This window comes from Eublepharis macularius, chromosome 16 (assembly GCF_028583425.1).
Source record: "Eublepharis macularius isolate TG4126 chromosome 16, MPM_Emac_v1.0, whole genome shotgun sequence".
In the NCBI taxonomy this organism is placed as follows: domain Eukaryota; kingdom Metazoa; phylum Chordata; class Lepidosauria; order Squamata; family Eublepharidae; genus Eublepharis; species Eublepharis macularius.
The window spans coordinates 45,115,361-45,132,046 of record NC_072805.1 but is presented as its reverse complement, the minus strand read 5'-3'; the positions used below and the strand labels follow the sequence as shown (position 1 = coordinate 45,132,046).

The following is a 16,686-nucleotide window of genomic DNA, read 5'->3' as shown; positions in this document are numbered from 1 at the left end:
GGTCACTTTCAAGACAGACACGGCGATTATTTGCTGAATGAAAGAAACTTGGGAAGGGTATACCTGCTTAATCAAACACTAGCATCCTTGGGGTGAATTTCATATTCCATTTTTTTCTCGAGATTTTTCCTCAGGCGTTTGTTTTTAAAGATGCTAAAGGATTTCTAGGGAAGCTACAGAACAAAAACGAGGAATTGGCTTTTCCCCTTTTCTCAATTTCTCCGTCTTGCATTGCCTTTTCCTCAAAACAGCTGGACGTTAAGATCCTAAATTTCAAAAGATAGGTATCTTGTACATCTCTTCTCCCTCTTTAGGATCCAAAAGGCTTTTAAAACTGGATAGTGGCGATTCTCTGGCGGTAGATAGTTCTTTGAACATTTCACATCGGAGCATTACATCCACGCTTTCTTTCTTCGCCCAAATAAATTCACAAAGGATTCGCTTAGCTCCCCAGTAGATTTCCCCTCTGCTTCAGATCTATTCAGAGCGCAAAGTTTCCTCCTCCTCAGTGAAATCTCTCAGTATCCCAAGCCAATAGAGACTCGAATTCTTCCTGTCTGGTCCTATATATGTAATAAATGAATAACTACAGAAATAAAACAAAAGCTGTAGACAGCTCAAATCCGCTTTCTTGGAGGCACGTGAGGTAAAGCGACTGGCTCTGGGTTCCGGTAGAAGGGTCCTAGATCGGGGTCGAGATAGAGTCGAGAAAACGCAGACAGGAAAGGTCCCGCGCCACCTCCCCGTTCTTTCGAAGCTTTCCTGAATTAAGCCCCTTTCCTCTGAAAAAAAACCCCATTCGATGTCATTCATTAAAAAACCAATTAGACCTAGAAAATGTGCAAAAAGCAAAATGAACGCCGAATAAAAGGAAATACGAGGTTTTTAATTTTTAATTCAATAGCCCTACAAGATTTTTCGCGGCAATTGTGGTTTTATTGGGCTGAAGGTGGGGGGACAGAGGATGTGCGCGCGCTTTTGTGTGTTCAGTTCCCGTTTGCTTCTGCAATTCTTGGGCATTAGCTGGAGCGGGGGAAATTCAGAAGTTCACACCTAAGCTATAGACTCGCGCCCATCATTACCCGAGCCTGATGACCTCTAATGGCATAATTAGAGAAATAATGAGCGGGAGGGAGGAGAGCGAAAGGCATCAAATCCGTTGCCAGAGGTCCCCTCTCCCTTCCCAAAACACGCACCGAAATTAAACGCCTCGTCTAGTATTTTCTTGAGCAGATTTAACGGGTTTGTAAAAAGCAGTCTTGAGAAGCAATCGAACTCCACTCTGAGCGACTCCTCGGGCAAGAGATCAAGAGTCGCAGGTTTTAGGCTGGGGGTGTAAATGGATTTCGGCTCGGGGTGTAAAGAAAGCGCCACTGGCAACCTCAAGCAGAATTTCTGAGTTCTTGGGAGAAAGCCGCCTGCGGAGGAGGCCCAAAGGGACCCAGAAAGCAGGGAGATGAGCAAGATTCGGGCCCAGCGGCACCTTAAAGAGCAGCTAGCTTTCCAAGTTTTGCAGAGTCCAAGCTGCCTTCGTCAGATAGGAGACGGCTCTTGCGCCAGGTACCCAAAGGCGCAGCGCAAAGTCACAGGATTTAGCCAGGAAAAGAGAGTTTTTTCCAGGCCCACTGCTGTTGCTTTTGCTTTATTAGTTTAAAATACAGAATAAAATGGGAGTTTCGGGGCAGAGAACACGAAAAGCAGCGCCCTCCTGGCCCTGCTCGAAGCCCCTCTCCGGCTTGCCCGGCCCTGCCCGCGGCCACCCCAGCGCGGCGCGCTCCGAGCGCTTCCCCGATGTCACGTCCTCCTCCCGGCGCCTTCCTCCGGCCTTCCGATTGGCCGAGGGGCTCCCAAGGCGGGCCGCCATTGGGCCAAAGTTTGCGGGCGGGGGCGTGGCCGGCGAGGAGTCAAAAAGGGTCCGGGCCGAGGAAAAGTTTGGAAACTTTCCGCCAAGTCCCGTCCGGGGAGTTCGCCTGGCGCGGCGCGGGGCTGCTCCGAAGGCACGCGCCCGGCCCGGCCCGGCCCGTCGGTTCGGATCCCGAGTGGATGTGGCGGGGCCGGATTCTCCCCTCCGGGCCGGACGGCGGCGTCGCCTTTCGGAGCCAGCCTGCCCGAGAGCGCAGGACGCGCAGCCACGACTTTCGCCTTCTGGGTTTCTTCTCCTCCTCCACCTCCTGGCAAGAGATTTCTTCTTTTTTCCCTCCCGGCGAGAATCTCTTCGCTCTCAAGCGGTTCGCCTGGCGTGCGAGCCCAGTAGGTGGGCAGAAGGGGCGCAGGAGCTCTTCCGACGGCCGCAGGATGGGGCCGGAGTCTGGGGTCTAACCGCCCGAGAAGGCCGGCTTCTCAGCTTCGACCGCCCCGGCTCCGTCGCCTCCTGCCCCCTCCCGCCTCCGGGCCCCCCTCCAGCCGGTCTCCCGCGGGTCACTTGCGACGGGGGTCCCGCCATGCAGGCTCGCTACTCGGTGTCGGACCCTAACGCCCTGGGAGTGGTGCCTTACCTGAGCGAGCAGAATTACTACCGGGCGGCGGGCACCTACGGCGCCATGACGGGCTCCATGGGGGTCTACTCGGGCCACGCCGAGCCCTACGCGGCCGGCATGGGGCGCTCCTACGGGCCGTACCACCCCCACCAGCCGACGGCGCCCAAGGACCTGGTGAAGCCGCCCTACAGCTACATCGCGCTCATCACCATGGCCATCCAGAACGCGCCCGACAAGAAGATCACCCTCAACGGCATCTACCAGTTCATCATGGAGCGCTTCCCCTTCTACCGGGAGAACAAGCAAGGCTGGCAGAACTCCATCCGCCACAACCTCTCGCTCAACGAGTGCTTCGTCAAGGTGCCCCGCGACGACAAGAAGCCCGGCAAGGGCAGCTACTGGACGCTCGACCCGGATTCCTACAACATGTTCGAGAACGGCAGCTTCCTGCGCCGTCGGAGGCGCTTCAAGAAGAAGGACGTCTCCAAGGACAAGGAGGAGGCCCTGCGCGACCGGCACCTCAAGGACCCCGCCAAGGCCGCCGACGCCAAGGACGCCCCGCCGGCCCCCGCCCCGTCGGAGAAGAAGGTGGTCATCAAGAGCGAGGCGGCCTCGCCCGACCTGCCCGTCATCACCAAGGTGGAGACGCTCAGCCCGGAGAGCGGCGGCGGCGGCGGCGGCAGCGCCCTGCAGGACAGCCCGCGCAGCGTGGCCTCCACGCCGTCGGTGTCCACCGAGAGCTCCCTGCCCGGGGACCCCCACCACCCGGGCGCCAGCAACGGCCTCTCGGGCTTCAGCGTGGAGAATATCATGACCCTGCGGACGTCCCCGCCGGGGGAGCTGAGCCCGGCGGGCCGGACGGCGGGCCTGGTGCCTCTCAGCTACGCCCAGGCGCAGCCCGCCCCGTCGGTCTACAGCCAGGCCTGCAGCCAGGCCGGCCTGGGGGAGGCGGGCGGGAGCTACCAGTGCAGCATGCGGGCCATGAGCCTCTACGCCGGCGAACGGGCGGCGCCTCACCTGTTGGACGACGGCGCCGAGCAGCAGCAGCAGCCCCCCGACGGCGCCGCCTCGCCCCTAGCCGCCCTGAATTTGGCCTCGGGGCAGCAGCAGCAGCAGCAGGAGGCCCCCCCGGCGGCCGCCCACCACCCTCACCACCTCCACCACCACCACCAAGCCAGCGGCCAGGCCTCCTGGTACCTGAACGCCCCGTCGGAGCTCAACCACCCGCACCTCTCCGGCCACCACCACCCCTTCGGCTCTCAGCAGCCCGGCTTCCCCAACGTGCGGGACATGTTCGGCTCTCACCGGCTCGGCCTGGAGACCTCGGCGGCGCCGCTGAGCGACCCACAGGTGAGCACAAACGCCAGCTGCCAGATCCCCTATCGGTCCGCGCCCTCCATTTACCGCCACTCCGCCGCCCCTTATTCCTACGACTGCGCCAAGTATTGAGCGGCCGGCGGGGCTTTAAACTTTAAAAGGCCCGGCAGAGAACGGGGGGCTTTGAAGCCAGCGCTGCGGACGCCCCGACGGAAGGCCGGCCGGCCGCCCCCGCGAGTCCCAAGCGCCTTGCGGACGGATAAGCTCGCCTTTGGCTCCAGGCTCAATAAGTGCTACTTGAAAAAAGGAAAGAAAAAGAAAGAAAATTGAGGAGGTGTCTTTTTTGGGTTGGTTTGTTTCAGTAAAATAGGATAGTTTTTTTTAAGGCCAAATTTCTGTACCAGTGGAATGGTGATCTTCCAGGAGGAAAAAAAAAATTATGATGGGTCGCCAATTCCAAAATAAATTATGATGGGACGCCAATTCCACAACGACCTCTGATAAATTTTTTTTCGAAAAAGAAATTTAGATACGATTTTATATATATATATACAAATATATATGTCCTGGTTGTTGGAAGGGTTTTTTTTCTTTTGCTGGGAGGTGGCAAGGAGAAAGTGCTTTTTATTGGCGTTGTAAAATATGTGTGGATTTCTAATTGGGCTTGTGTGGAGAGCCGTTAATATAATATTTAAAGTTGAGTTCACTGGATGATCCCAAGGTTTTTTTTTCCTTCCATATTTCCCCGCTGCCAAATTGAAAAAAGAAGTTAACTTTTTTTCTGTGTGTGTGTGTTTGTGTGAGTGTGTACAAGGACCCATGGAAATGCCTTTTCTTTTAAAGTTATTCTTTTATATATATACATATATATATATATATATGATAATTTATTTTTTGTTCCCCTTTGATGGACTTTCTGGAAGGGAGGAAAATTTGAAACAAAACAAAGCATTCGCTGCCTTCAAAAGTGACAATAACAGTGTGCGATTCTCTTTTTGTATAATAGATTTTCCAATTCTGAACCGATCCTGAAACCATTCTCTTTTGAATTCTACGCCACCTTTGTTTGTCTCATCATGTGGTCTCGATTGTTGTACTCATCTTGAAAAATAAATTCCATGCTGTTTATTTCTCTTCAAAAATCTGACCCATGTCTCTGTATTTTTGCAATTTCTTCCGACTCTCCCCACTTTTGCCCCAAAACTCGAAAGAAACTAGATAAGCCAAGCAGCTGGAAAAAGGGAATTCATTTGAGTGCTGGGGAGAGGTAGAGAAAAACCCAAAACAGAACATCATTTTACTTGCCCTGTGTCGAGGATGTGTCACCTGTGAATATTGTTGTGGTGGGACCCAAAGAGATGTTCTAGCCAACTTCGGGTCAAACCTCCACACGGCAGGCACCCCAATGTTTAAAATCCAATATAAGCATCATAAATGAGACATTCTAAACCGAGAGAGCTCTCTTAAGTAAGTCAACTCAGAATTCTATTCCACTCTTTTCAATAGGGTTTACTTTCAGGAAAGCGTTCTTAAGATTGCACTGTAAAAGGGTTCTCTTTGCCATCCCTGGTGAAGGAACCGGTTTAGAACTGATACTGAGAGGTTTTTGTGAAACTTTTTCTCAGGTTAAAATGAGCTCAAAGGCAGAAAATGAAAAAAAAGGGGGACGCCTATATTCTCAAAGGCAATGAAGTTTTAAAGTTATTGCTATTAATATATAAGCATTAATATGTAGGAAAGAAATACATTTGAAAGTGGGAAAAGATTTGGGGGGGGATTATATTTAAATCTCTCTTTAAACTGGATGTTTCTCCAATCCTTCAGCAAAGAAATTACCCCAGCCCTAACCATATCACACAGAAAAAAGCCACCCCCAACCCCCCAACCCCAATTCCTAAATGTGGTGAATTTGAGATCCCATTAGCCCTACTGATTTCTTTTGAACTTTCTTCCATGCAAAAGTACTTCGCAGCATGGGTTTGCAGGCAGCCTGAAGGTTAGTCAGAAGCCCCTTGGACTTACTCACAAGTAAGATAGGATTACAGTCTTAACTCCCGGACCTTATTCTTGCAGCTCCTTGCCCACGAAGGGTAAAATCATGCTCCTGAGCATGTATAAAGTGTGTAGCCATCAACTATCTCCCAGGCATCTAAGGAAGGCTAGAACTGGTGATTTTTCAGGCAAGTTACTGTGGCTGTTTAGAAATCAATTACTACTCAGGGTGTGCGTGTTAAGAGTCTATTGAACTAGTCTGAATTGCCACCTGAAGTTGCCTACTCCTCCAGTGTAAGTTTACTTGAGAAGTAGGTGTAAGGCACAAGAACGGCCCAGGAAACGCTTCGACTTCCCTTTTCTTTCTCTGTCTGCTCGCTCCTCTTTGCTCCACTTTTTGCTTTCCCTGATATTTCCCAGTTCTTAGAAAACTCGTTCCCAGCAAATCCAAGACTCTGGTAGACTTGTGATCTCTACGTTTCACTTCAAACCCTTACAAGGAAGAGAAAAAGGAGAAGGGGCCTGTTTGGGGCCAGCAGAAGGGTTTGTGGCAAAGAAATACATCAAAACAGGGAAAATCTGTTTGGGGAGGGGCGGAAATTGACTATGTAATAATTTTATCAGTTTCGGACAGAGGTTGGCCTCTCTCCGGTTCAGCCTGTAATTGGAGTATAATTGTATTGGTCTACCTGACAGGGTTGTTGTAAGGATGAGGTGCTTGAATCACTGGTGAGTTTTCACTGACTTACTGGCTAGTCTAGGGGTTGGATTAGGTTGCATTTGCGCTGATCCAGCCAGAAAACACTCCTTGGGATATTCTTAAGACAGAGTGGAGATGTAGGATTTCTTTACAGGGATGAACTATGCTTGGGTTTTTTTTAAAAAAAGATTTTTACTCTACATTCCTACTTTGCAAATATAAAACAGTGGGATAGTAAATGTGCACAGGAAACCACTTTTGATGCATGGTGAACCTTTGGAAAACAGTTCTTTGCAAATATTGTCTTTATTATCTATTAATAATATTAAGATGGTGCTATTGAGAACTAGTCATTTATGATCCTAGCCCAAAAAAAGTCTTGCTATTAAACATGATATGCATGTATACTTGAAAGGCAGGCTAATATTTCTGTAACTAATATCTATCCATTTATCTCCCCATCTACCAACAGGACATGTTTAGAGCCCATTTATATTTACTTAGCAAGAAGTCACATCTCACTCAGTGAGGTTTACTCACCAGTAAATGGGCATAGAGTTGCAGGTCTAATGATGCTCAGTTTCATTTTGGGCCGCAAGCTTTAAGCAAAATAGTAAAGAGTCCAGTAGCACCTTTCAGACTAACCAACTTTATTGTAGCATAAGCTTTCGAGAACCACAGCTCTCTTTGTCAGAAGCAAGAGAGCTGTGTTTCTCGAAAGCTTATGCTACCATAAAGGTGGTTAGTCTGAAAGGTGCTACTGGACTCTTTACTATTTTGCAACTACAGACTTACACGGCTAACTCCTTAGGATCTAAGCTTTAAGCAGTTTAACTGGCATATAAATCAGTGGAGACTTTAGTTGATTCAAATCACTGGGAGACTTTAAGAGCATTTTTTTGAGGCTATGAACATAATGAATGATAATAATTAACACTGACCTTTATTTAAAGCTACTTATTACTCCTAGATTGCAACACACTTTTTAACATCTATCTTGTCTTGTGCATTTTTTAAAAAATTCTGCCCCTCTTCTCCAAGGAGCTCAGAGCAGTGAGGGTGGATCCCCGTTTTATCTCAAGGAAGAGTATGATAATATCAATATTTATGTAAATTAAGTGGTTAAAAAGCAGGTGATTGCCTCTATTTGTTTGGCAGTCCCAGTCTGATTTACATAGCTAGATTTTTGAAAACCACATTCCCTAATAATGCAGACATATAGCAAGCCAGTGCTGTATCCTCACTTGAAAGAAAGTTCTGTCGAAACAATGCAAAAAGACAATTTGTAGAGCAGCTGACACGCGGTGCTGTTTAAATGCCTCTTAAGATCGTAGCACCAAAGTGTCATCAGTAGCGTTGCCAGCTCCAAGTTGGGAAATTCCTGGAGATCTGGGGGGTGAAACCTGGAGAAACCTGGAGAAAGTGGGGTTTGGGGAGGGAAAAGACCTTGGCATGGCATAATTCCATAGAGCCCACCCCAAAAGTAGCCATTTTCTCCAGGTGAACTGATCTCCATGGCCTGGAGACCAGCTGTAATTCCGGGAGGTCTCCAGCCACTACCTGGAGGCTAGTAACCCTAGTCATCAGCTACTATGAAAATTAATGCTGAGCTCCTCAATGTCACCAAAGACATGCAACTTGTGCCCTGAAGTTCTGATCAAAGATTTGTTTACAGCGCGTAAGAGTGGTCTCTGTATTTTTTTCTTGATTCAATTTGAGTTATACCTAATCCCATTTCACTGTACTTCCTGCCCCTTGACCTTCTTGTTTGCTTGTTTGTTTTCATACCCCCGACATAAAACTGGCTGCATAGAGAGGACAAATCCAAGTTTCTCGTCCATGAAAGCTTCTTTTGGGGGAAAATTTTTTTTTTCCCCAGTCCTGATGTGCCACAAGTCTCCCGTTTAATTTTAATGTAAGAGACTGACACAGTTACCACTCTAGAATTAAGACAGTAATGTCCCCAGTAGACCCAGAACAACTTGTCCTTGTGAGAATCAGTACTGGTATTCTTTTCCCAAACTTAGTATAACTTTTTTCTAAACACATAATGTTCTTTCGGCTATCTGCAGCAGTTCATCAAACTCGATGGCATCAAACTATCGAGTTTCTTGATATAAAGTCCAACTTTCCACTATGGAAATTGGACTTACTTCCAATTAAATATGCCTCGGATCCAGGCCGGATCCAGGCACATTTGGCGAAGGGTAAAAACAATCTTCCTCCTTTCAGACTACCCACTGTCTAGGTTCATTTCTGGTCCATTTGAAACGTTGATGCTAAGGAGGTTCAGGGCTTAGAGCTTAAGAGGATCAGACAATCTCATTTTTCCTGAATCTGATGATGGGAGCTGTGACTCTAGAAAGCTCATACCCTGGAAATCTAGTTGAGCCTTTAAGGTGTTACCAGATGCGGATCCTACTTTTCCTGTTGGTGACATGCTAGCTTTGGCCAGGCCATTTCTCTAGATGTGAGAATCAAGATTTGGTGATTCTATAATTTAAATTATAGTTTAAAACACTTTTATTGCATGATAGAAAAAAATGCTGAGCATTTAAAAATATCTGAACATTTTGATCATTGGTCTTGGCAGGACAGCACAATAACCAAGGCAGATGCAGCCTCCAGAGGGTTTGTTCTCTTGGCAGCGACGTAGCTCAATAGAGTCGAAAGAATGATTTTCGCGTTGAGGTTCAAACATCACGTAACAGAGAGGCACAGCCTCCAACACTAAGCTCTAGGCAGATTTCAATGCAGAAGTGTGTAGACCAAGACAACTCTGAGTTCCGGCTAAGACTGGTCCTTTTTTTGGCTACACAAAGTTTTACTTTGCAGTCAGGAAACTTCTTCTCCCCTTTAAAATGAAGAGGAAAAATGATACAGGTCAATTTGATAATGGGGTGATATTTTTCTCATCTTTTCCAGTTAAAGGAAGTTTCTACAGGTAGGGACATTCCACAGGGTTGAATAGTATAGTGAACCCCATTGAATCTGAGTTCACACATGTGTATGTTGCGTGAGGCTTCTTTTTTTCCCGCCACTTCATTGTTTGCATTCTGTATGTGTGAACGAATCTCCTTGGGGCAAGACTTGCATTGCAGGCTGTGTGTCAGTTGTATTTGATCTGCAATTGCAGTGTGCTTCTCGCCACTCATGCTGTGGTCATTCAGGTGAAAAGCTGCGTTGAAGGCACTTGCATCAAAGCCTGCACAATGTCATTTACCCCTGCCTCAAATATTGTTTCAAATTAGCTTCCTCCATCACTGTTTTAATTTTTGGAAGCCCAAATGCCTAGAAGCTGTCTCCTAGCAGTGTCGAAAACAGAGTCCTCAAGGAAATGGAAAACTTCTCTGCCTCCATTTTCTCTTGGTATAAAACGTTCATCCTAATAAGTAAAGAGTCCAGTAGCACCTTTAAGATTAACCAGCTTTATTGTAGCATAAGATTTCGAGAACCACAGCTCTCTTCATCAGATGCATCATCAGCTTTTGAGAACCACAGCTCACTTTGTCAGATGCATCGTCAGCGTTCAAAAGCTTATGCTACAATAAAGTTGGTTAGTCTTAAATGTGCTACTTTACTATTTTGCGACGACAGACTAACATGGCTAACTCCTCTGGATCTACATCCTAATAAGGGGGTTAAATGGATTTTGTACATAGGAACACTGCTGTAGTTTCATTGCTACTGTATACCTACTATATAATTTAGGTTCCATTGAAAAATTAAATGTTTTGCTTTTCCTTCTGTCCTAATTAAACTCAGTCGCTCAGAAGTAAATCCCACTGATTTCAAGGCTACATGCTTCTAAGTAAAAACTGCTACAGCCTTTTTTTCAAAAAGACAAAACACTTCGGTTTGAATCTCTTTGCCTTCTAAATCTGCCACTTCAAAATATGCTTTAGTCCTAAAAGGAAAGCGCTTTAGATTTGGGTGATATTTAAATGGAAGGACGATCTTTGTTCTCTTCTTGGGGAAAAACATGAACATGGGTTTTTAAGATAGTTCCAGGTAGGTAGCTGTGTTGGTCTGTAGTAGAAGAACAAGATTTTGGTTCAGTAGCACCTTAAAGAACAATGGCAATGTTTTAAAGACAGCTCTTTCCTCCCCACCCACCCTCACCCCATTTTGGAAAGGTTAACAGTATAAAATGATTTCTTTGCCAAAAATGAGGCCGCGCCTATATATTATTAAACCAAGCTAAATGGCCGGAGTTGGATATTGGCAGCATTTTGCTCCGCCAGAAAGAAAGAAGAGGTCTTTAGAGTCGATGTGGACCCAGGACTAGTATGACCGCCTAGAGAATGAGGTTGTGGATGTGCATCTTTACTAATGGCTGCTTGTTAAGACAGCTAGATCAAACCTCCAGGTATTTATCTCTGGATTCCAGATGTTGCAGACACCAGAAGGGAGGGGCAGTCGCCCTTGTGCTTCTGGCCTTCCTGGAGGCCTATAACTGGCCAAACAGGGTACAGAATGAAGTGGACTTTGGTGTCTGATCCAATTGGACTCTTATATTCTTAAGGACATGATCCCCCTCCCCCCCTCATGCAATTATCCCAAGCACAAACATTTGGAATTGTCTGTACAAAATGCTATTGCTGAAATTGAAGTACTAGCAGAGTGAGCAGATTGAGAATTTAATTAAGAGAGAGGACTTTAATAAACCATATAAGATGTTTGTAATCAGATTTTCACCAGAATTAAATTAACTGCATCAAATGAGTTCTGGTTGGTGCTGTCTTCCTACTGACTTTTGTACCAATGGACCGTGACATTTTTTTAAACCCAAAAGGGTCTTGCTTTACTAAAAATAGGAAGATCCTGTGGGATTAGGCTGCAGGTTCATCTAGTCCTGTAGCTGCCTTCTCACAGGGGCCAAATTGATGTTCTAGAAAGCCTACACAAAATAACCACTGAGGTCAAAACCTTTCCCCCCTTTGCCCGTGAGTAACTGATATTGAGAGATTTAATGCAATTCCCTTAGTCATCCTAATTAATAGACACTGATGAATTAAGCCTACAGGGATTTGTCTGATCTACTTTTAGGGCTATCTAAGCTTATGACCATAGTTATATCTTGTGGCATTGAGTTCCGCAGATAAATTATGCATCATGTCTTCCTTTTATGGCTCCTTAAGTCTACTGCTTATCCGTTTCGTTAAGTTTCCCCAAATTCTGGTACACAGTGGTGAAAACATGTTCTCCTCTCTGCGCATAATTCATGAGAGATCTGTAGCAAGGATTCCTGGTGCTGGAATAGTTGGTGGAGAGACAACATGGAGTAGTGGTTAGAATTTCAGACTAGGATCTGGGAAAACCAGGTTCGAATCTCCGCTCTGCCATGGAAGCTTGCTGGTAGCTTCCATGGCAGGTAGTCTAACCTACCTCGCAGGGTTGTTGTGAAGATAAAATAGAGTAGAACAACATAGGCCTCTTTGGCTCACCCTTGGGGTGATAGGCAGAGTATAAACAAAGTTAACAATAATAATATTGTTGTCTTTCCACTTGTCTGAAAAGTGCTTAGTCCCCCCCCCCCCGTAGTGAAAGTGTGCTGCTAACCCCTTGAACATTTTGATTGTCCTTTTTCTGCACCTATCCTCATGGTAGGGAAATGAGGGGCCAGCCACAAAACGTTTCCATTAGGCACAATGGTGTGTTTGTTACCTTCTCTCCCTCTAAGGCCTTGCCCGGCCCCCTGCTTGCGCTCCAAGGTTTATTTTGGCCTAAGTGAACCTGTGGAAGGGAATATAAAGCACACCAAATGCCAAAATCACTTAAAAACTTTTGGCCTCGCTAGGGAGAGAGACGGTGTAAGAACCTTCTACCCACCTCCCCACCCCAGATCCTGATTTAATCTGAGAAAGTATGCCCTGAAATACAGCCGCACTCTTCTGTAGCATATATCTTTCCAGTTGTGCCAGCCAAACCAAGAAAACAAGTGTATTTCCTCTCTGTTACATAGCAAAAGAGAATTGGATATTTTGTTCTTGCTTGGAAATTCACCTGCTGTGACTTTAGGAAGGGATATATCCACTCCTGGCTCACTGGCTGCATCCGTCTGCCTTTTAAACAGATGCCTTGCCTCCTAGATGGCATTCTTATGTCCTATTTTATTTTTATTTTATTTTTAAAAAGCCTCTTCGCTGCCAGAGTGAGCAGCAGATCCTATTAGAGATTGAGGAGGGTGGAGGAGACACTGCTCAGGAGGGGAAGAGGGAAGCCGTATGAAGATTGATGGGCCACGGAGAAGTTCAGCCAAAGGCTGGGGTCTGAAAAAGTACTCTAAGGATGCCCATTTTTTTTTTTTAAAAAAAATCTTTGGATAGCAGGGCACTTCACAGCATATCACAAAGGGCTTTGAAAGTTCCCTTCATTTTCCAAAGCAATTTCGAGAACTGCGTTTTGAACCAAGCAAGCTGAAAGCGTGGATGTTTGGGGATGCTGCTGCGTTATTTTGACTCCAGATGCTGAGTCTGGTTTTATAATTTCTCTTTTTCATACCTGGGTGGACTGCTTACTGGGAACTTACTGGGAAAGTTCCTGGAAGTTCACTGGCAGCCAGGAGCAAGCTGAGCCCAATGGGGCCTGCAGCACAGGCAGAGCCACTTGTCTTATATTTATTTTTATTTATTTTATTTATGCCATTTATAGTCCGTCTTTCCCAATGAGACTCAAGGCGGATTACACAGTGTGAGATTAGTACAGTCAGTTTCAAGGGCATTTCCATAAACAACGCCGTAGAGTAAATAAACACAATTGTACAAAGACAGAGCATTAGTAAGAATCCGATACAGAGTTGAAGAAATGCTGAAACAGAACATAAACAATTCTAGGGCTGACATTTGACCATGTGAAGCTCAAGTAGCTCAAAGGAGCACATATTTAAGGCAACATAGTGGTGAAGTCTATGGTCCCTAAGTCATTCGTGGAGCATCCGAGAGCCCCTCCCTACAATACAAAAGCCTTTTTGAATAATTCGGTTTTGCATCGTTTGTAGAAAGCTAGTAGAGTGGGGGCTCTCCTGACCTCCTCAGGAAGGCCGCTCCACAGGGTAGGGGCCACCACAGAGAAAGCCTGTGTCGTGGATCTGAGCAGCAGCAGCAATGAAATAGGCTTAGGCTGGAGTAACTTTTTGGAGGCTCAGAGGAGTTAGCCGTGTTGGTCTGTAGTTGCAAAATAGTGGAGAGTCCAGTAGCACCTTTAAGACTACCTAACTTTATTGTAGCATAAGCTTTTGAGTACCACAGCTCTCTATGGTTCTGATGAAGAGAGCTGTGGTTCTGGAAAGCGTATGCTAGAATAAAGTTGGTTAGTCTTAAAGGTGCTACTGGACTCTCTACTATTTTTCTTAGGCTTGCACTGTTAAATTCATAGGTGGCTGACTTGAATCCGAGTCAGCGAGGATCGTGGCTCAGCAAAAGAGGAACTTTTGATGCTAGCTTTTGGGCCAGCTTTTGGGCATCTCCATGAAAAGATGTGGAGGTGTTCGAAAGAGTTTTCTCTGCCCAGGACTGTGCAGAACCCCTGCCAGTCACAACAGATGGTACTGAGCGGGGTGGCCCAATGGCTGACTTGGGCTAAGGCACCTTTGTAGGATCACAGCTCCTGTTCATTACAATGGGATTCCCGGTGGATTGTGCTCCCACTTGGTTGCCTTTCATAATGTCCAAAATGCATCACCCAAAGACAGCCCCTTCAGTTTGCTTCATGGCTAAGCCAGCTTGGCAAGCGTCCAAGATTGGCCAGATAGCCTTTTAAAAATTTCCTCTGTGATGTGTCCCCCCCCCCAACTCAATTGCATGAGTCACTGGGGATTTCTTCTCTGCGAGGCCGTTTGCATCATCCTTTTTGCTTGTGACTCTCAGAGGTCTGGGTTACAAAGATGGATCTGGGGGTGGGAGTGAGCGGGACATTGATTCTGACTCACTGCAAGCCAGGAGATTAGACATCTTTTCGGTTCCTTCCCTCCTTGCAATTGCAAGTGCCAACAATAATTTTTTTTGTGAGGAGGGGATTTTATGGTTATGTCTGTGTGTGACTGGTTCACGCCCGTATGCTCTTCACTGGATGCCCTGCATGTGTGAACCACAAACAGAACTTTTGTACCGCATCACTTTAAATGCAAGGTTTTTCCAAGGAATGCTTTCATCTGCCAGTAAACAAGTGTGGTGTGTGCCCGTGTGAATTGGACACTTTGCTTAAGTGTAGTTTCAGGTGGGTAGCGGTGTCTGTCTGTAGCAGAAGAGCAAGAATTGGGTCCAGTAGCACCTTAAAGACCAACTAGATTTCCAGGGCAGGTGCTTTTCAGAGTCAGAGCTTGTGTATATACTAAGAGATGGCAAACCAGGCTTAATACTGCAGAGGGACTGTGCTGCATTAGATAAAAAGAATAGCCGCATAATTTTGGTTTGGGGCGCTGCTGATGTCCTATTGCAATCTTTCAGTGCCTTAGTACTAATAACAGTAATTGGGTGCTGATAATAGCGATTTCAGCTCTTTATTCCTTACGTACCATTTTAGGTTGCAAGGATCCTTATGATATTTTAACCTTGTAACAAATTTGTATGAAGCTTCATTAGGATCCCATTTGACAGAGCCGCAAAATGAGAGGTTGTCTTGACTGAGGCTACATAATGGATTCATGGGATTGGAACTCGGCTCTTACGGAGATGATTTCTGCATGCAGGGATTGGGTAGAATTACCTGGCCTCTGCAGAAATGGATGTCACAGAGGCTAGGACAGAATAATGGATCATTCAGAGATGCTGCAAGCATGTTCCTCCGAGGGTATGCACATCGCTTCCGGTTCATAAGAGCCGTTCATCTTTAAATATTTTTTTAAAATCGCTCACTGGCAGCTCTCTCTCTCTCTCTCTCTCTCTCTCTCTCTCTCTCACCATTTGAGAATCAGCGCTTTCTGTAAGAAGATGCTGGGAGTATCAAAGAGCAGTCTTGTTGCGGGGAGATAGCCCTTTGCTACTTTCTTTGCAGGTCTCCGAAAATTCAAATTTCCCGTATGCTGCTACCCCCAAATCCTTTCAATAGACGTTAAGAGGGATGGAACCAGGGGGCCTTCTTATGGCAAGGTGTGGTGTGGCCCTTTCCTTAAATAAATATGGATGGATTGAAGCTTTTTTTTACAAAGCTAGACTCTTGGTTTGTTTAGCAGCAAAGAGAGTGGACAGGGAGGAATTTTTCCTTCAGAGCATGAGCACTTCGATGCTTTAGGGCAGGCCAGCTAATGGCAATCAGCCATGCTAAGTGAATGGAACTTCCATTTCCAGAGGCAGTCTACCACTGAATTCCAGTTCAGCAGGGCAGCGACAGGAGGAGTCCCTGACCTCTATGCCCTATTTGTTGCCCTTCCAGGGTTATTGGACAGCTGCTGTAGCATAGAAGTTAAGTGGTTGGGTTGTGAATCAGCACTCTGCTGGTTCGAATCCCACTGCTGCCATGAGCTCAGCAGGTGGCCTTGAGTAAACCACTTTTTTCAGCCCCAGCTGTATTGGGGGTATAATAATACCACTGGCTTTGTTCTCTGCTGTGAGTGGGGCACTAATCTGTCTAGAAGGACGGTATATAAGCACAGCGTTTGCTGTTGTTATTGAGGGAAAGAGGATCCTAGTGTGGACAGGCCACTGGTTCTGATCTGCAAGGCACTTTTGGAGTTCTTGCTTAGCTCCATACGGTCTGCTCTAACAGGCAAACCATATGAACCCAGGCCAGGATCCAGCCCCTGCGATCATCGTGCAAGGGACCTGCCTGCCTTATCACGGAACGACTACGGATCTGTCTAGTGCTTACTGCTTAATTGCTAACGGGAGGCCTGGGGGAGGCGCAGAGCGGTTCTATTTCCAAGTAACTGCTCTTCGAATCCTAAAGGCAGGCTGTGGGAACTGGGTGATACACTTTGGACATGCTCAGAAACGCTCTCCAGTCTCACGTCTTCCAGATTTCCACTTTGCCAACTCCGGGATATTTGGGGAGTAGAACCTGGAGAGGGTGGGGTTGGGGGAGGGAACTCAGCCGGGTATGATGCCTAAGAGCCCAACTGTTTTCTCCAGGGGAACTGATCTTTGTGATCTAGAGATCAGTTGCAATTCCGGGACATCTCCAGCTTCCACCTGGAGGTTGGCAACGCTGATTCCAATCCTGGTGTTCGCCCCCTACCTTGCTAGTTCAAAGCAGGAGGAGAAG

General features: G+C 46.7%; 1 protein-coding gene across 1 annotated transcript; it reads left to right on the top strand.

The window, feature by feature from the left end:
- The first annotated feature begins 2,441 nt into the window (after positions 1-2,441).
- Positions 2,442-4,612, top strand: FOXC2 (forkhead box C2). The gene has a single exon (XM_055000657.1). The coding sequence runs from the start codon at positions 2,442-2,444 to the stop codon at positions 3,924-3,926; it is 1,485 nt and encodes a 494-aa protein (XP_054856632.1). The 3' UTR covers positions 3,927-4,612.
- Positions 4,613-16,686: the final 12,074 nt, after the last annotated feature.